This window comes from Ornithorhynchus anatinus, chromosome 9 (genome assembly GCF_004115215.2).
Source record: "Ornithorhynchus anatinus isolate Pmale09 chromosome 9, mOrnAna1.pri.v4, whole genome shotgun sequence".
Classification (NCBI taxonomy): domain Eukaryota; kingdom Metazoa; phylum Chordata; class Mammalia; order Monotremata; family Ornithorhynchidae; genus Ornithorhynchus; species Ornithorhynchus anatinus.
The window spans coordinates 15032735-15053253 of record NC_041736.1 but is presented as its reverse complement, the minus strand read 5'-3'; the positions used below and the strand labels follow the sequence as shown (position 1 = coordinate 15053253).

General features: G+C 43.0%; 1 protein-coding gene across 1 annotated transcript in view; it reads left to right on the top strand.

The window, feature by feature from the left end:
* STK39 (serine/threonine kinase 39) overlaps positions 1 to 20519 on the top strand; it is a 213715-nt gene that overhangs the window by 70832 nt on the left and 122364 nt on the right. Inside the window, 3 exon segments of the mRNA XM_016228175.3 lie at positions 877 to 932; positions 18394 to 18503; positions 18641 to 18742. Of these exon segments, the coding sequence (XP_016083661.1) occupies positions 877 to 932; positions 18394 to 18503; positions 18641 to 18742 (268 nt within the window).

The window sequence follows — 20519 nt, the reverse complement described above, 5'->3', positions numbered from 1 at the left end:
CATGGCATCTCTGAAGCAGGTTTTCCAGCTCCATTGCCCTAGTGATTCCAGGTTGCTGCATTCCTTGGGCAGTGCTTCTTGATTTAGTGGACTCTTGTGGAAGCTTGAGTCCGGTGGATATTTGCCAGTCTCAGATGCTTGAGGTTTTTTTTTCCCCCTATAAAAACTGTAAATGACTTTGTACTTATTACACCAGGACACTATCTAGCACTGTTTTCAGCCACCGAGCCATGCCAGAGGGAGTAAACTCCCATTTAGTCACGTGCACATTTTCATTCTGGGAAAGGAGTAATATTTGTTTTGGATTCATAAATCCACTCTGTTCAAACTGAATCCAATAAAATACTCCTATAATGGAGGAGAGAGATGTTATTTGATAAACCGTCTGCTGTGTGTGAACGTAAAGTGTGATAGCAGTGTGATACAGTATTTTTCAGGAGGTTTTGATGGAGTTTGAGGAGTTTTCAAAGCAAAAAATTTGGGGACCTCACTAGGTAATAAAACTAATTTGAAGCCCATGGTTTTACGTAGAAGAGTGTTTCGAATAGTTTACTTCTGAGTAAGAGAAAAAATATAAGTCAATAGAAAAGGGATTTGATTAATGTGTCATGAAATCAAACATCTAATTGCTGGGAATTTTAATCATCTAGTTAATGTTGTAGTATGAAACATCTGTTCCTGGGGGGAAAAAAGAGCCCTGGTTATCCAGATGTTTCTCACTTTGCATTTTAACCGAGAATCACATATTGGTATTTACAAAGATAATTCTGAGGTCCTCCTTTAATAGGTGGTCTATTTTTCAGATTTCCTGGAGAGAAATGTATATAATGTCATATATTTTCTGTGGAAATAATTCTTCTGGTTTGTTTCTGCTAGGGATTTGAAGGCTGGTAATATTCTTTTGGGTGAAGATGGCTCAGTACAAATAGCAGGTAAAGATTTTGATGCTAAAAATTCCAATTTCTTCTTTACAACTTGTTCTCTTGTTGCTTGGCTGAAATCTTTTACTGAAATAATATCCCTCAATAAATGTTACCTGAAGAATTCCATTCCTGATCCACACTGTATGGACATCCTGCCCAATGCTTGGGAAAGTGCCAATTTGTGATAACTTTGCTGTGAATCAGAGCCAGTGGTGATGGAGAACACCTCTCGCTCTGGCAGGTGTGGAGGCCCTATGGAGCAGCGGGAATCTGCTCTGGGCTTCTGGGGATCAGGAAGGCTACTCTCATCCCTGAGCCCATGGGGAAGTAGATTAGCCGCTTCCCATCCAAAGCTGGTCCCCAGTAATGATGGTATTTGTTTAGAGTCTACTATGTGGCAAGCGCTGGGGTAGATTCACAGAATCAGTTGGACACACTCACTATCACACTTGGAGCTCACAGTCTAAACAGGAGAGAGAGCAGATAATAATAATTAGTAGCAATAATAATAATGACTGTGGTATTTGTTAAGCGCTTACTGTATGCCAGACACTGTTCTAAGCACTGGGTTAGATACGAGATATTCGGGTTGAACGCAGTCCATATCCCACACAGGGCTAACCGTCTTAATCTACATCTAAAAGATGAGGGAAATGAGGCCCAGAGAAGTTGTGACTTACCCAAGGTCACATAGACAAGTGGCGGAGCCGGGATTAGAACTCAGGTCCTTCTGACTCTCAGGCCCATGCTCTATCCACTGGGCCATACAGTTTCTCTCACAGATAACTGTACTGAGTACTTAGTGCTCTGTACACAGTAGCGCTCATTACTTTATCCCCATTTTACAGATGAGAAAATGAAGACACAGAGATTTCACAGCAGGCAAGCGGCAGGACTGGGACTAGAACCTGGTTCTCTGGTCTCCCAGTCTAATGCCTTTCCACTTGGCCACGCTGACTCCAAGTGGTATGTGGCATCATTTGGAGGCATGCACGGGTAGCCATTTTAAACCAATTGATGTTGATTTATAAGTCACCAAGTCTCTGGATGCTATTTTTTTGCATATCTTTAAAATGCAAAGAGCAGCCTCAGGGGGCCAGTGTATATGGTCCTGTTACCCTCTTTTAGGGAGCTAGCAGAGAAGCAGTGTGGCCTAGTGGAAAGAGCATGGGTCTTGGAGTCAGGAGACCTGGGTTACAATCTTGCTCAGCCAATTGCCTGCTGTGTGACCTTGTGCAAGTCACTTCTCTGCACCTCAGTTTCCTCATCTGTAAAACAGGGATTAAATAATGGTTCTCCGTTCCCCTTTGACTGTGAACCTCCTGAGGTACAAGGACTATCTCGACCTGATTATCTTGTACCTACTCCAGTGTGTGGTACAGTGCTTGGCACATAATAAGCACTCACAAAAACCATCACCACAAAGAGCCTGCAGGAGGGCTGATCTTGTCTCAGTCTACTAGAATAAAGAATGCTTCCAAACCAGGTGGAACATCTCAAAGCAGCCTGTGAAGTCCCTGGAGCCTCCCTGATCCGAGGAGTATCTGTCTTTTCTCTCTGGTTCCACTAGCCTACATTACTCTGCTTCTAGCTGAGTCATGGCTGTCAGGTGGTTGTTAGGGATGCAGTTAGTGAAGTCAGCTCAGCTTTGAATCTTTCCATTGATGGTTACCTCCCACCTACAGTTACCCAAGTAATGAGGGGGAAAGCCCATTTATTGTCAGGATCCATGTGATACCTGGAATTTTAGAGGACTTTAATCCTCGAAACCAGTGACCTCACTTTTCCTCCTAATGTCCCTGGGAGGAAGGGAGGGCTAGGAGGCATTTTCTCCATTTTGCAGTTGGAGAAACAGAGTGATAGAAAAGTTAAGTGACTTTGCCTAGGGTCTGCTAGCAGATCAGTGGAAGTGCTGAGATTGGAACCCAGATCTCCTGCCTCCTAATCAAGTTTTTTTTCCATGACATTTCCTGGGTTTGAAAAGCACAGAACCATGAGGAGTTTGGGTTTAATCTTTGACAGTTGCCTGTGTGCCAGAAAAGTGGAGGACTGACATCATCTCTGCCTGAAGGTGCAAGAAGGAAAATGAGGAACAAGCCTTCCAGTATGAGATTTCCCCCATTCACCACCCACACCAAGAAAACTACTGCTGTGCTGCTGCTTTTACTAGGAAATTCTGAGTTTCACCTGGGGAGTTTGTGACGAATGTGCTGAGGGGTACCTTGGTTCTGGAAGAATTGAAGTATAAGATAATCAAGTATATTAGTTAGGAAATTGGAAAAGTTACCTTGCTGTGAAGGTTTCATTTCCACGATGAGAAAAAAGGTATATGCTCCACAGGGCAGAGTAACAAATGATATTTTTGCAGTAAAAAGGTGCCAATTCTCTGTCCCCCATCTAGGACTATTCTTTTCTGCAGCCTCATTTTTTTTTTTAATGGTATTTGTTAAGCACTTGTGTCCCAACTCTGTTATATTGTATTCTCCCAAGGGCTTAGTACAGTGCTCTGCACACAGTAACACTCAATAAATGTCATTGATTCATTGATGAGATAATTGAATTTGGGGATAGTCACTTCTGTGATATGTCAGAAGGAAAGATCGCATTAGCTAGATGGAAAAAAATGGACTGGGTGGGTCTGGATCACTAACATCCGTAGTTGTGCAAACAAAAATAATCAGAGCTGTAATTAGATTGCTTGCATCTGTGCATAAATTTGGTCACCATCTGGCCTAGAGAACAAATTCCACACCTTTCTCTTTTCCCTACTTCCAGTCCCTGCCTGCTGAAGTGTACAACACTTCACACTTAGCTGGGGGCTGCTGTCCTCTGGATGGATGTAGTCAGAGACAACCCTGCTGACAGCCTCTGTTGCACAAGAATATAGTTGAGTACATTTTCTAGCCTGGTACCCTGCTAGTGAGCATCATTATTCAGCCAGCTCAGACAGCCCAGAGCCCTGCTATCTGCTCCACTGTCAACTCACAGGATTTTAAGTTAGGAGCTGAGAGAACCTCCTGCCTGAAGGGCAGATGATTGTTTTGAAACCAAAAAATTTAGGCAAAGTGTATCCCCTTATGATTCTTTTTGTGTCCAAACTCCCTGCACTTTGATTCATCTTATTGTCTGATAAATTCAGTAGAAGAGAGAAATGGAGGTGGTGGTGGCCTGGAGGTCTGCAGGCAATGAGTTTACAGGAGCTGAACGTGAAAAGACCTTGACTTGGGGGAGAACAATGATACTGGTATTCCTCTTTTCGTAAATTGGAAGATTCTGTTTCAGGCTCACTGGCATTCTGAGGGCCAAGTTTGCTCTGTGGGCTGACTGATAGTCTGTGGTGGAAATAGCTTGGCCTAGTGGAAAGGTCACAGGCCTCAGAGTCAGGGGAGCTGGGTTCTAATTCCAGCTCTGACTCCTGTCTGCTGTGACTTTGGGCAAGTGACTTAACCTTTCTGTGCCTCAGTTACCTCCTCTGTAAAGTGGGGATTAAGACTGTGAATCCTATGTGGGACAGGGACTGTGTCCAACCTGATTATCTTGTATCACTCTAGTGCTCAGTATAGTTCCTAGCATACAGTAATTGCTTCACAAATAGCATTAAAAAAAAAAGCTGAATTGTGTGTCCTGTCTCCCCCAGCCCCCACCACCACGAGTATCATGTCTCAATCCTTTTTAGCTTCAGTGTCTTCTTTAAACTTTATGAACTCTTCCTGATTGCAGCTCCCACCATGGAAGCCAGGAACAACCTGTTTTTATTTTGTGATAGTTTTGCTAAAAGACCCAAAGAGCAGTGAGGAAAATGCAAATATAATGACAGATGTGTTACAATATATACTGAACTGAGTATTTAACTGCAGAAAAATAGCCTGCATGCAAAGAAACCAGTCTTCCGCTGCCCAACACTCAGAAGAATTGTACAGCATCAGAGTCTCTCCTGGTTTCTGATCCACTGGGTGTGTTTGGAACCCCCCACCAGCTCCATAATCACAATTAGCAATTCCTTCTATGAAGCGTCTACAGGCTTCAGCAGCAACAGTATTGCTCACACCATCTTGGGTGGGGTATGGGGGGAGAGAGAGAGAGAAGTTGACAGAGAGCACCTTCTTAAAAACCTCCAGTGGTTGCCTATCAACCTCCGCACGAAACAAAAACTTCTCACTCTAGGCTACAAGACTGTCCATCACCTTGCCCCCTCCTACCTCTCCTCCCTTCTCTCTACTGCCCACCCCGCACGCTCCACTCCTCTGCCGCCCACCTCCTCACCGTCCCCCGTTCTCGCCTATCCCGCTGTCGACCCCTGGGCCACGTTCTCCCGCTGTCCTGGAATGCCCTCTCTCCTCTCCTCCGCCAAATTAATTCTCTTCCCTTCTTCAAAGCCCTACTTAGAGCTGACCTCCTCCAGGAGGCCTTCCCAAACTGAGCTTCCCCTTTTCCCTCTGCTCCCTCTGCTGCCCCTCTACCCGCCTCACCTTCCCTCAGCTAAACTCCCTTTTCCCCCCTTTCCCTCTGCTCCTCCCTCTCTCCCTTCCCCTCCCCTCAGCACTGTGTTCGTCCGCTTATTTATATATATTTTTTATTACCCTATTTATTTTGTTAATGAGATGTACATCCCCTCGATTCTATTTATTGCTATTGTTTTTGTCTGTCTCCCCCGATTAGACTGTAAGCCTGTCAGTGGGCAGGGATTGTCTCTATCTGTTACCAAATTGTACATTCCAAGTGCTTGGTACAGTGCTCTGCACATAGTAAGTGCTCAATGAATACTATTGAATGAATGAATGAAGAAATGTTTGCCCCTAAGGGCCATTAGGACCTCACAATCAAGAGAGATAAATGTACTCTCGTCTTCAAAATCTGCCAATAGGAATGAAAGTGGCAAAATAAAATTACAGGAAACAAAGAAACGGTCCCCACGAGAACTTAGGGGAAAGATGTGCAGAAATTAATGCTCACTGACTCCTCCAAGGAAAGCCTTGCTTTAGACACAAATGTTTGAATAATGATTCATAGTCATTCCTTTCCTTTATTTTTCCTATATAACTCAAATAGGCTTTTTAAGAGAGCTTTGGGAAATAAATCCATGGCACTGAAGGTATTTAACTAGATTTGTCTCTCACTGTAAGTCTTGTAGGTAAATAGTGATATTAAATGCCAGGTTTGACAGCATCATGTTGCGTAAGGTTTGCTTGCGGCACTTATCCGTGGCCCAGTGCCAGAGTGCTGTCTCAGTGCTAGCGACGTCCTTTTAGTTGGGAGGCCTGCAGAGGTGGTTCCGTGACTCTAGAATACTGTGGATTTCAAGATTATGAGGGAGAAGGGGGAGATAACAGGAACACTCCCACAATGAGGGAAGAGAAGGAGTGGATCCTGATGTGGTTTTTGAGAAGATAAAAGGGAAAGAACTGGAAATTGAAAATACAGTTAAACCTGTAACTCCACAAGCAGATAGGGGGGCAGGAGCATTAAGGGAAAGTTAGATGAAAAACACTGAAAGAGAAATCTGCCCAGTTTAGTTAAAGATCCAAGATCTTTGAAGCTGTGTTCTGGATTATTGCTCTAGAGAGAGGAGTCCTTAGCACCCACGACTTGAGAAAAACTCTTTTATTGTACTCTCCCAAGCGCTAAGTACAGTGCTCTGAGCAAAGTAAGCTCTCAATAAACATGACTGATTATTGGGATTGGAGGAAACTGGGCTGCTCACCTACAAAATTAGATTAACATTTTAAAGACACAAATTCCTCCCCAGGTCCTCCAGTGCTTGCTTAAAATTATATTTATTCCTGATGCTTAAATTGAAATTACTTGTACTTGTTCCCAGAAGCCCACGATGACATTAACAGTCAATTATTTTTGTTTTTCTGGTAGAACCCAGCACATAATTCTGGGAGACTAGGGTTAGAACACTTCCTGGTTTGTAAAAATACATAAGTAAATGTCATTATTTAAGCAGAGGACAATACTGTTCCTGGGATACAGCTATTTCTGTAGACTAGTGAACTGCTGTAAACTCTTGGACAGAACGTGAAGTTTGTGGTTAAATCCCCACAAACAGTCTGTGTTTTCCCATCCTCAAGCAGCCTCTGGCAACAGTTTAACCAGTGAGTTCAGGAAATTTGCTAGGGAGAAGAAGCCACTGTGAAGGCAGCATTGAACAGGGAAGCAGTGTGGCTTAGTGGGAAGGTTACGGGTCTGGGAGTCAGGGGACCTTGATTCTAATTCTGAACTCCACCACTTGCCTACCATATGACCTTAGGTGAATCATTAACTTCTCTGTGCCTTAGTTCATTCTGCAAAATGGGGGATTAAATCCTTCTCCCTCCATGTGGGGAAGGGACTATGTCCGACCGTTATTATCTTGTATCTACCGCTAATGCTATAGAACAGTGCCTGGCACATAGTAAGTGCCTAACGAGTAACATTTTTTTTTTTAATCCTTAGCTGGAATTTTATCAAGCCCTTTGCCATGTGAAAGGGTGACAAAGAGACAAAGAGAGTGGGAACTTGAGGGAGGGTTGGAAATGGAGAAAGGGACAGGAGCAGGTGTAACCCCTTTCATTTTGGAGTGTAGGGGAGAATTTGGGAGTGGAACTTGTGAGAGAGAAGGAAGAGAAGACGAAGCAGGAAAGGGGAAAGAGGAGGAGGGAAGAAGAGGAATCCAAAGGTTCTCACTCATGATTTTCTTGTTCCTCCATTGCTGCCTTTAGATTTTTCCTGGGTGTTGGGCTGGAGAGAGAGGGAGTGGAAGATGGTAGTCGGGGCTGCCTGGCCACACCAGGTAAAAGGCTGCCAGTTCTCACACTGCTGTTTCAGATTCCCACAGGGAGGGATCACCTGCCTCCTGATGACCCCCAGAGACATCACGGTATGTGGGGCTCCATTGGGCCGCACAGCCTATGGCCACGGCCACTGTAGAAGTGGCCTGGTGCCACAACTGTGACTCTTTCCCAAGGTGATCGGACCCCGTTGCCTCCTCAAGCCGCTTAGGCTGGGGTGAGGTGGACAAGTGGTCCCTCCTCATAGGATCATAGTGCAGTTACAAGTGCAGGTGCCCAGCCCAGCACCAGTAAGAACCTGAGGAGGAGCAGCAGCACCCTGTCCCATCACCTGTGTCACGTTCATCTGGCCTAGTGAGGGCCTCAGTCCCCCTTCCTGGTGCACCTTGTCATCAGAGACCCCAGCGCTTCTCTGCCTCCAGAAAGCTGTGGGTGTGAACCTGATTACTTTAGCCCCACCACACCAAGTCCCTGGGGGCCCTGGCCCCTTCGGAGTGGGCACCTGTGGAGAGAAGTTGGGCGGGGGGGAAAGGGAGGGAAGGGTGGTGCCACTGGGGAAGAGTCAGGTGTTGGCCTTGTTCTCTCAGAGCCACAAAGTAGAGCTCTTGAGGTAGATTGGTAGAGGATCTGTTGGACTGATGGGCGGATTACATTTGTGGTGGAAGGAAGAGTAAGACAACCAGGCCTTTGTGTTCTGCTTCAGTTGCTCTCTGTTTCTTGTGTTGACTTCCTTCTCTTGGGATTAAGAACCAGGCCTACCTCCCGGTGGTGTTTGGGGACATTTTTGGCCATTTACTCAGATCAGCAGTCAAATCACCAAACTATGTATAACATTCTCATTGGGAGAATTTGCCCATGTTTAGCATTCAGTTCTTAGCCCTGGGGAAATGTTACAGAAACTTTTCATCACATTCTGTTTATATTTTGAAGGCTCTTTAGTCATGACTTGCCCTCTTCAACATTTCATGTAAATGATTGAGCCTGCTTTTTTCAGGTTCCTGCAGGAAACTGGACTAAATATATTTAGTTTCTTCTTATTGGTATCATCTCCTAAGAGGCTCAGGATGTTTCCTTCTCTCTCTGCTCACCAAGGTTTCCAATAAAGATGTTGGGGAGAGTCAGAGTGGGCCAGACTGGTTGTTACTGGGACCATTCAATCGATCAGTCAGTCAATTGTATATACTGAGCGCTTATTGTATGCAGAGCTCTGTTCTAAGCACTTGGGAGAGTACAGTATTACAGAGTGGTAGAAATGTTCCCTGCCCACAAAGAGCTTGCAGTTTAGAGGAGGAGCTATAGAATTTTGTTGAGAGATTAGGAAGTCAGGTCTCCCTCCATCTTGTCTAATGCCGTCAAGTCGTCTAGCCCCTACTCTATGCAGAGCACTGTATTGAGCACCCAGGAGAGTACAGGAAAGTTGGAAATCATGATCTTTGCTCTCATGGAAAGCAGAGACCCATCATCCTGGCTGTTCAGCTTTGTTTCTCACTCACAGTTGGCAAGAGGATCAGCAGGGTGCTGTCTTCCACACTGGGCCAACGGAAGTCTGTGTCTGTCAGGCGCAACTGACAAAGAGAAAGGCACTTGCTTAGCCTTTCTCCTTTCAGTGACTGCTGCTTTGTGGGGGAAGCGGTGCGGCCGGGAGTCCTGCTGTCTTGTAAAGTACAGGTTTACAGAGATGAGTTTTATTATAAGGTTCTGGCGAAGGTAAGGCTGTTGATGGAAGGGCAGCAGCAGGAAGAAGGGAAGGGTAAATTCAAGCTGCGTCACATGAGGGCCTTCTCCAGTGCCACCTGTGTCTCAGAAGAGTGTCTAGTTTGGGAGCATTTCTGAGCCACGGGTAGTATGCAGAGCACTGCACTAAACATTGGGGGGTCTCGCAATGATGTAAAAGAGGACTTGGGGTCCTATGGTTTAAGCAAGATGTGGAGGTGCTTTCCCTGAAACCACTCTCGACATTTCCCCTGCTGTAATGTTAGAAGAGACTGGAATTAATTGCTCTAGGCGGGTTTAAATGTCTACATTAGGAAGAATCCTGGACTTGAGTTGGGCTGAGATTTTGGAATATATACCCAGCAGATGTTGGAGTCTTAGATTTTTTTCCTTCCTTGGAGATCTTCTAAGATTGGGTCTTATGTACAGTTACTTTTTTTTTATATATGTATATGTCCGTCTGGGATGGTTTAACTGAACTTCTGTGGAAGATGTGCAGTTTGACTGATGGGAGGAAACCCAAAGCATAGTGAGTTGAATGGAATCTAGTTGTCATCAAAAACATTTATTTTTTTCTTAAAAAAATACCAGTAACTAGAACTCAGGTTATACTTGTAGTATTCGCTGTGCATATTGTAGAAATAGAGGGGCTGGAGATGTGTTCTATCTAAATGTGGAACTTGGGAAAAGTGAAAAAGTGTCGTAAGCAGTAATTGCCTTTCGATGTGTATAGATTTTTTGTTGTTGCAAAGGTACAAGTTTAGCAGGTATTGGAATGCAACTCTATATGACATATGGGAATCGAGCTGTTCAAATGAAGGTTTTTGACTCTTAAGGATTTAAATTGGCTTGCTTAATAGATCCCTCAGTGTGATGAAATAGTAAAAGCGTGTATGGGTAGTGAGGCCTTTGAGCTTTCTGAACCATGCACAAGAGCTATCCTTCTCCTTTAGGTACATAATTAGCATCCTAGTCCTTATTCCTCCAGTGCAAGAAGTCCTGTACAGGTGCAGCCTCCTTTTCCTGTGGGTATGTTCTGCTTAGTGCTCAGCCTTAGATATTCCATATGTTCTGACTCTGCCTGCAGTGTTGTTCAGACCACCCCTTTCTTCTGTTCTTTGGTGGTGTTGAGAACCTCCGAGGTGTGGACCTCTATCTCCTTACTATGTGCCAAACAGTGTACTAAGCTCTGAAGTAGATATAAGATAATAAGGTCGGACACAGTCCCTGTCCTTCATTGGACTATCAGTCCAAGTTAGGAGGGAGAACAAGTCAGCTGCTCTTTATAGTGAGTGCAGTTAGAGCAGGACACATCCCCTAAACACTTGCCTGCCTCAGTGACCCACTGGGGAGAAGGACCTTGCAAGGAAGCCCACCTGTGAGTGCTGCGAGTCACCATGTGGGTGCATCTCTATAACCCTTCCCCCTGAACTTCCATTTACTACCCAGGAATCAGAATTCCCAGAGAATTGTTTGTGGGAAAATACCTTAATGTGGAACAAATTAAGTGTGAAAAGGGAACTTTCAGAACATGAAAAGCGCATACCAGCTTGGGGTGGTTTGGAGATTGTTCTGCCTCAAACCAACCTAGTCAACCATTAAGGATTTCCTCCCAGTTCTTGGACAACCAGGTTAGATGAGGGAATTATTTTGTAAAAAGTGAATCAAATTTGCTAAGGCAACATAGTCTTGATGTAATTAGGTCCCCACTGAGTGCATAGGATTGAACTAGATCCTTCCGTAATTAAGTCATCTTTCCTAGGGCTGTAATTGAAACCCTCAGTGGGGTCGGTCCCTTTTGGGTGCACAGTTCACTTATTGTAAGATATAGGAGGCCCATCGTCATCATTGTAAAGAGTTAATTTAAAGACCCATCTAATAACAATTTAACTGTGATATTTAAGTGCTTCCTATCAGTCAGTGGTATTTACTGTGATGGGGAGGATGCAGAATAATTAGATTGAACACAGTGCCTCTCCCACTTGGGGCTCACAATCTACGGGGGAGGGAGTATGGGTAATTTCATCTTTATTTTACAGATGAAGAACCTGAGGCAAAAATAAGTTTTGTGAGTTGGCCAAGGTCACACAGGCAAGTAATAGTAATAATAGTATTTGTGAAGTGCTTATTGTCTGCCAGGCACTGTACTAAGCACTGGGGTGGATATGGGCAAATCGGGTTGGACACAGTCCCTGTACCATGTGGAGCTCACAGTCTTAACCCCCATTTTACAGATGAGGTAACTGACGCACAAAGAAGTAAAGTGAGTTGCCCAAGGTCACACTTGCCAAGGCAAGTGATAGACCTGGAATTAGAACTTGGGTCTCTCAACTCCCACTCCTATGCAGTTTCCATTTGGCCACGCCACATGTGTTCAAGCCTGTGTTCTATGCTGAACAAACCAGTTTGACTTGTCTAAATGCCATGAAATTTGGCTAGGGTGGCTCACATCCCCAAGTTACCAGGTGGCCCCCCAAAGATGAAGAGAGACTGCAAGACATCTCATTCCTCTGGCATGGATATGGTAAGTGAGCAGTAATCCCCATGCCCCATTCACTTCTTTCCTTCAGGGTTTCAGGAATCCCAATCATTCCAATTATGCCCCCTCCTACCGTGCCTCTTTGCGACTTCAGTATCTTGGGGACTCTGGCTCAGATATTGACGGTCAGACGACACTGGCAAGGCGTTGAGAATGCACTGCTCCAAGATTCAAGAAGCTGGAAGGCTCCAAAGAGGGGTCACAGAGGTAGAAGAGGAAATGAAACTTGAGGGAGAGCTGAGGTTTGAGGTTGTGTGGAGAGTGGCCAGTCACTTGAACATCAGAATTTCGTACCAGTGGTGAAGGAACCAGTAGAATGGTTTGAGGTGGGCGTGTGATGTGGTCAGTGCAGAACCATCTCAACGGCAGTGGTTTAAATGAAGTGAGGCTGGAGAGATTGATGAGTCAGAACAGGGCTTGGGTTTTGGCAGATGATAAAGAGGAATTAACGTTTGTGGGGAATTCTGAAAACAATCTTGGCTAAGTGGCACAGCAAAGGAGCTGAAAGAAGATAAGTGGTATAATAGAAAATGAAATTATGAGTGAAAAGAAAATACCAACCACAGGAATGGTGCTCCAAATGCTCCAAATCAGCAGAAGCAACAATACTGTGACACTAGGAAGTATGAAGCAAACAGGTGAAAATTTTGCTTTGTTAATCAGGGATATGTAAATCTTTAATTTTTTTATATTTATCTGCAAAGGGAAAAGGAAAGAGTCATTCAGAGGACATGAGGGGAATACCAGGTTATGATCAGAGTTACCAAAGAGAAAAATAATGGCTAGAAAGGGGGACAGAATCAGTCCATTAATCAAAACGCTGGTATTTATGGCACACTTATCGTGTGCAAAGCACTGCACTAGGCACTTCCTATGTGTCAAGCACTATTCTAAGCACCGAAGTAGATATGTTAATCAGGCCAAAAACAGTCTCTGTACCACTCCACTACCACATAGGGCTTACAGTCTAAGTAGGAGGGAGAACAGATATTGAATCCCCATTTTGCAGTTGAGGAAACTGAAGCACAAAGAAGTTGTAACTTACCCAAGCTCACATAGTGGGCAAGTAGTCGAACCAGGATTAGAACCCAGGTCTTCAGATTGTCAGACCTGTGTGCTAGTCCACTGGGCCACGCTGCTTTCACTTGGGAGAGTACATTACAAGAGTTGGTAGACAGGATCCCTGCCCTCAAGGGGTTTGCAGTCTAGTGGGCTTACAGACTAGTGGAATAAAAGTGAGAGGATTTGTTTTAACAAGGTAGCCGGAGGACATAGAAAAGTTAGCAGGCCAGACAGAAATGAGGCAGAGTTGAGAATGGTGAGTCTAAAGATAGCTGAAACTGAAGGAAGAAGACCTCGAAGGGAATTGTGGATGGACTCAAATCAGGTCACCTGAGGAACATCAGAAGGATCCACTAAGATCATGTTACAGAAAGACGGCATGGCCAATGGGGAACGGTACTGGAGCAGTATAATAATCCTGGGACTTTGGTGAAGATAACTTCTGTGGAAAGGTAAAACTGGGATTTGGATTGAATGAGGCAAAAAAAAAGTCTTGTGGAAGAAATCGACAGCAGCTCAAGAGTAATGGTAATGAGTTGTAGCAAGTACTGGAGAGAGGGAGGAGGAGGGAGAGAGGGGGAGTGAGAGAGTACAGTTATTTAGAGAGCAAAAACTGGAATGCACTATGGACTGATAGTCAAGAAGCCAGAGTAAAAGTCATATTTTAGGTCCTGAAGAAATAACCTTATTTTAACCTCTCCAATCTTCCTGACAGTTTACTTTCAATCTGCCCAAGCGTGGCTTGCATCTTCCTTTTATGATTTTTCCTTGTCATGAGGCAAGTCATCCTCAATTCCTTACCTATTAGTTCACCCTGTCTCCAACCACAGTTTCTCTCAGCTCATTTTTGGAAACTATTCTTTAGCCTATGAAGCTTTCCAAAGATGGTCAGTCCCTTAAGTTATTGTTGCTTTGGTGTAATTAAAAAACAAAAAAACCCCAAAAAATTATAAACAGGACCAAAATCTTTACTCGCCTGAAATCAGGTTTGCTAACTCTTAATCTCCATAAACCATAGGGACTGTCTTTGTCAAATCCTCCCCATGATGTTCAAAGATAATGATTATTCAAAGAGAGCGCAACATCTGTCGTACGAAAAACTTAATATTTAGAATAGAAATTTGAGAAGCAGTATGGCTTAGTGGAAAGAGCAAGAGCCTGGGAGTCAGAGGATGTGGTTCTAATCCAGGCTCCATCGCTTGGCTACTCTGTGACCTTGGTCAAATCACTTAACTTCTCTTTGTCTCAGTGAACTCATCTGTAAAATGGAGAGTAAGGTTGTGAGCCTCATGTGGGACATGCACTGTGCCTAACCTGATTTTCTTGTATCTACCCCAGTGTTTAGTTCAGTTCCTGGCACATAGTAAGCAATTAATAAATACCTTTTAAAAAAGGCCAGGGAAAAGATAACGAAGAGGTGTAGAGATGAGTCAACGTAGCTCAGTTGCATGTACTCACTGGGTGCCCCGTAGATCTTTGTTAGTGATGATGAAGATAAAGTGAATTGGAGGGATAATAGATGACAATGACGCCTCTCTGAAATATTCCCATATGTTTTTGGCAGTGCATCTTTCGTTTGGGCAGCAACCTGGAATCATACCAAATGGTGCAGGATTGTTTACGGAGATATGAATGTCATTTAGGATTAAACTCATTTTTCCTCTCTTAAACCGTATTTGATCTCCACTCAGCAGAGTGTTTAGGATCTATAGAATATTAGCCTCAGTGTCCTCTTAACATTTTCTTTTCTTCAAAGGCAGAGAGTTAAAATTACTGAAGAGACAGTTTAGTTCACTGGGTTAAAAATTCAGGGCGTGATAAGTCTTTGTCCCAGTTTCCTCTACTTCCTTTGTGACCTTTGGCAAGTCACTTCTCCACGTCTTCTGAAATGAGGATGGTGTGGGTAGGGAATGTATCTGTTTATTGTTGTACTCTCCCTAGTGCTTAGTACAGTGCTTTGCACAAAGTAAGCACTCAATAAATGTGATTGAATTGAATTTTGTACCCAGTTTAACGGGTGAACAAACAAAAATGCTCAGTGTATGCTGGTGGTAAAACGAGATGTTCTTCCCCTTGACGCTGTTTAGTGCCATTGTTCTTGTCTGTCCGTCTCCCCCGATTAGACTGTAAGCCCGTCAAACGGCAGGGACCGTCTCTATCTGTTCATCCCAAGCGCTTAGTACAGTGCTCTGCACATAGTAAGCGCTCAATAAATACTATTGAATGAGGGTACTCTCCCAAGTTCTGTGTACAGTGATCTACACACAGTAAGCCCTCAATGTATACTACTGATGATGATAACTATCTCATATGCCTCACAGGTCATTGTGAGGAATAATGAGTGAATGAAAAAAATAATAAACTAGATCGCAAGCAAACTATGCTGAATACTTAAATATCAAATGCTAAAAATACTGAATCAAATTCTAAAAAGCAGCAAATTCTAATGTTAGAATTGAAAGGGAATTGGCATTCAGGCTGCTTGGATCACAAGGAATTTATTCTGTTTAAAAAATAAATTTTCGGATCCACTTCCTTTTTGATATTTCCTTGGCATCAACTGAAGCATGGGTTTTTAATGTCTAAAAATAGATAAATCACTTAGATGTCGTGAGAGAGCCTGTGTGTTTGACTCTTCTCCAAGTGAACACATTGTCAGGATGGAGCGTTATTGCTAATTACACAAACTAGGACTATGTGGCTTGGACTATTAGAAAAAGTTTTCTCCTAGGGCTTGTGAAAAGCTAGATTGGGTAGTTGCCAGAAGATTTCATCAGCTGCATGTACTGAGCCCTCATTGTGCTGAACACTGTACTCTCCTGGAGAAGGTAGAGGAGAAATAAAAGTTGTTGTCCTTGTCCTCAAGGAGTTTACAGTTCGGTAGGGGAGGCAAGCAGACACCATTTGTCAATTATACAACAGTTAAAAGTGAGGGAGTTACAGACTAATGATACAAAAGTATGCAAATAAGTAATGAATATGCAAATGAGCATCAAGGTAATTAATAGGATGATGTATCCAGGAGGTTTTCTTCCTTGGATATATTAAAAAAAAAATGGGATAACAACTACGCTGCCCTGTCATGGTTTTGATGTAGTCCCACCATTAACCTGGAGGATGGGCCAGATAGTAATAATTATCAATTGTGGAATTAAGTACTTACTATGTCCTTATTGCTGGGATAGTGACAAGAAAAACAGCTTGGACTCAGTAGATGGCCTATTTGGGGTGCTCAGTCTAAGAGGGACAGAGGATACCTTCTCAAGGTCCTCATTCAGCCTCGTGAATCTCTGTTGTCATCGTTTCTGAACAGTATGCATCCCGGAACAGAGATGAGTCCCTGGGCCAGCTGAGAAGATGGGGGCTTCTTTTCACTAAACAACTCTCCCCTTCTACAGCAGCCATTGGCATCTCATGGCATAAATGCCAGAGAGTGGCACGCTAGTGGCAGGCTGTTCTGCACAGCATGTCAGCTTCTGACATCTGCTTGGCTGATGCCACTGGCTCCAGGTTTCCATTGTGCTTTTATCCTTCTATTTCCCCACTGTTCCTGCAACACTCCTGCTGCCCTGGCTTCCCCACTGATTCCCCATGGAGTTTTATCCTCCACTGGGCAGTTAAGAGCACAGCCCAGGACCCTGGAGCAGAGCCAGTGTTTCTGTTCCTATAAAACAGACTAGATATACTTAGCAGAGCCCACACTGTAGTGAATAATCTTCCTCTCTGTCGATATCCATCTGTCTGTATGACTACACGTATGAACTGAGAGTATCGGTAGGTAGCTATTAGGATGGGTTGTTTCTGTCAGCAGCATCTCTCATTCTTAGATGGTAACTTTTAAGGTTAACCATCTGTTTTTTAATCTGTTTTTGAATTCATATTTGTAGATGGATCAGGAAAACATATTTGCCTCTCCCACAGAATTTTCATATCTATCCATAATTTATATTAATGTCCGTCTCCCTCTCTAGATTGTAAACCCCTTAAGGGCAGGAAATATGTCTACCAATTCTGTTGTTTGATTCTCTCCCAAGCATTTAGCACAGTGCTGTGCCCCCAATAAGTGCTCAGTAAGTACCATTAATCGATTGAATTTCCCTTGAATTATAAAGATGTGTTGAAAGTGTGTCCACCACAAATGCAATTGTAAATCTTACTCTACGCTACGTAGAGAAACTTAGCTGACTACAGTTTCTTCCATAAATTGACAATACTATAAAAAAATCCAGATGAATGGTTAAAATGACCAAATGCAGCCTTATTCTTGATTATAGACAGAACTCAGGTTACAACCACTCTCCAATCTAATCACCTAGATGATTCAACCCGTACGGCTGATTCTTTACCTCCATTTGGGTCTAAGAGGTCTGAGAGTTTTCACCAAGTTCAATAGGCAAGTAAATCTCTCATGGCTTTGAAGAGACTTTTGAGAGCAGGCAATCAAAAAAATTGTTGAACTGAGGAGGTGACTTAATTTTTAAATTAGTGATGCAGATATCAATGACTAAATTGCATCTCATTCAGAAGAATCATTATCCTGTGAGGCCCTCATCGAACTTTGACAATTCAGGGCATTATTGCAAAATACCCAAAGAGATGCAGGAGCAGTTATATTTTCCCCACTGCTAGCTAAAATCTTGCAATTAAAAGGTCTTGCTCAATTTTAAAGGCAACAGATGACCTTATAAGAAGAAGACTTACTCATGGAGAGGAATTCAAAGGGATTCCGAAGAAGTTAGCGTGGTACAACGTGCTTTAAAGACAAAAAGGTTGCTGTTCAGCCTAAATAGGAATATTCCACAAACTCACAAGTACATGACTTGTCTGCTGTTGATGCCAGCATTGCCATCTCATCCACCCAAAGAGCCATATTTGTCTTAGTCTCCGATCACAAATGGATCTCAGATGTGTTCTAGAGTGAACTAATGTTTAGCTCTTCAAACCGAATCACTTATATTTAGGATTATTGCCTCCCTCTGTGCTCATTGCATTTAATTGAAAAGGGTTTGTGAATTTATTATGATGTTTGGTTAAGCTGTTAAGAAATCTTTGTTGAGGATAACATGTTTGTATGGTTAACATGTTTCTCATTATTTAAATTCAGGGAAATACTTCTGAATAAAGATCTTGACAAAGAGATGTTATCCACACAAGGCTTTGCATTTTGCAGTGCTCTAGAGGGTGTAGTCTTGTAGATAATTTGTCTAATTGAGTTATTTATAAACACAGATTTGTTCCTAAATCCTTTGATACGTGTCAGGGCTGCTGTGAAAGTGTCCATTTGCTTATCCTCCCAAAAATATATGTCAGAGATTGCTTTTCTCATTTGAGCAAAGCATTTTTTCGGAAATTTTTTTTTTTGAATCTAATGTTTTTCTTTTAGATTTTGGCGTAAGCGCATTCTTAGCCACAGGAGGTGATGTTACCCGTAATAAAGTGAGAAAAACATTTGTTGGCACTCCTTGTTGGATGGCACCTGAAGTCATGGAACAGGTAAACTTCGTGGTTCATGTAATGTTGGGATAGGTATTTCTAATATGGGAACTGGAATACTGTGCAAAGTGTTTTTTAGGGTAAAGTATGATTTAGCATGTGATTCTTAAAATGTTTGTTTCTTGTCCTTACCATAGGTGAGAGGTTATGACTTCAAGGCTGATATGTGGAGTTTCGGAATAACGGCCATTGAATTAGCAACAGGAGCTGCGCCTTATCACAAATATCCTCCCATGAAAGTAATTACTCTTAGAAGTAATATCTCATTTGAGTTTTGATTCAAAGAAATCTGTTCCTAATTTTTGTCCACTTAGTCGCTTCATATTTACTTTTAGTCTTTTTTGGATGAAATTAATGATGAAGTGCAGCCAAGTCAAATGTCTTCTGATTTATTTTCTCTGCAAGCAAGACAGCTGCTACTAGTGACTAAAGTGTTGCCTTTGCCAGAATTGGGGATTTGCATTCTGAGCACAGAGCCGGCTAAAGAATGAGATCAAGTTGATTGATTATGCTTGACAGGTGTGACAAATGCAGGCCATTATTCTCTTGGACAGAACATAGAAAAAGCTGAAATCAGATGTGGTTATATTAGCCCAACAGATGAGGTTCACAAAATCTTCAGGCCCTCTAAAAATCTCACTGGCCCAACAACCTTTCTCCAACTGTCTGTAGGATTCACAAGGGTCATAGAGGTGAGAAATGTGGGTCCGGCATTAAATCATTGCCCCCTCATTGCTGGTGATTCAGCAAACATCACCTGTGACTTCTGGAGAAGCTAGATGTGAGGAAGGCCTGAGCTGCCAGAGGTTTATGTAGCTTGAAGAGGGTGAGGTGGCGGGTGGAATTTTTAGAGGCTCTGTCTTCCCTTCAGCCTTCCCTCCCCATCTCTGCCTCCTCAGTTTCTTCTAGCCCCTCCCCAGCCCCTACAAACCTGGATGCTGAGGCACTTGGCTCAGCTTCCGCTGGTGATATTGATGCCATTGCACAAATGGCTGAAAGTGGGTGGGAAAAGGTGTGAGAACCTTCCATTGGATGTAAGCAGGGGAAGTTTGCCTCAAGAAATGAATCATATTCTGGAGTCACGTTTTCTATTTTGATGGAAGTCTTCACCTACCCTCAGATAGGGACTGTTACAAAGTTCATAATTCGTTGTTCATCTTTGCTTTGGAAGACATCACCAAGTGTTTTAAAACTCACATTCCCATTTATAAAATGCCGACAATACATTTCCAAAGCAAGTGCTGCCGTTTTGGGAACACTCCCTTCCTTCCAGTGTTTTCTGTTTTCCTTTTGTACTTTATTTTCCTCTCCTTCCTTCCTTTTCCCCAGCATTTTCCTTTTGAACACAAATCCAAACCAAATCCTGTATTGCTGTTTGTTCGGTTTTCTCCAGTTTACCCATTAAACCGAGCAAACAATAAACTGTCACTTTATTCCTTTATTACACATCCCATTCATTGGTTTGAAAGGGTTGGAAAGGAGTGCTGGTATGTATAACATTTGCATAAATTAATGCTGATTTGTGCATTCATAGGCTCATTTCATAAAAACTGTTTGCTTGTAGTTTTGATTTTCCACACAAATATTTTGGACCCTCTGTTAGGCGGATATTTTCTCTGTCTTGCCTCTTGAATTTGTTCCCTGAACAAGTTTGGTATCAGAGTTATTTTTTTTACCTTTCAGATTTTGAGTGCTCGTTCTGGTTTTTCTGCAACAGCAGCGCATAGCCTTTTGGCCCAATTATGTGATTCACTAACTTGTTTCCAATCCTGGCTGTAATTCTGCCTTGCTGCTTTAGTTCAGGCAGCATTTAACCCTTCTTTTTTCCCCAGTCTACAAACAAGGAAGTGGTACTGCTTTCTGGAATGCTGTGGGGTTAGTTTTTAGTGTATGTCATGTGCTGCAGAAGTACTGATGTTCTTTATGACCAGTGTGGGCTACTAGGAAATATGTTTCCACTGTTTTCTTCACTAGTTCACCTTGATCCTGTCCCCATTACAGGTTTTCTAGTGGTTT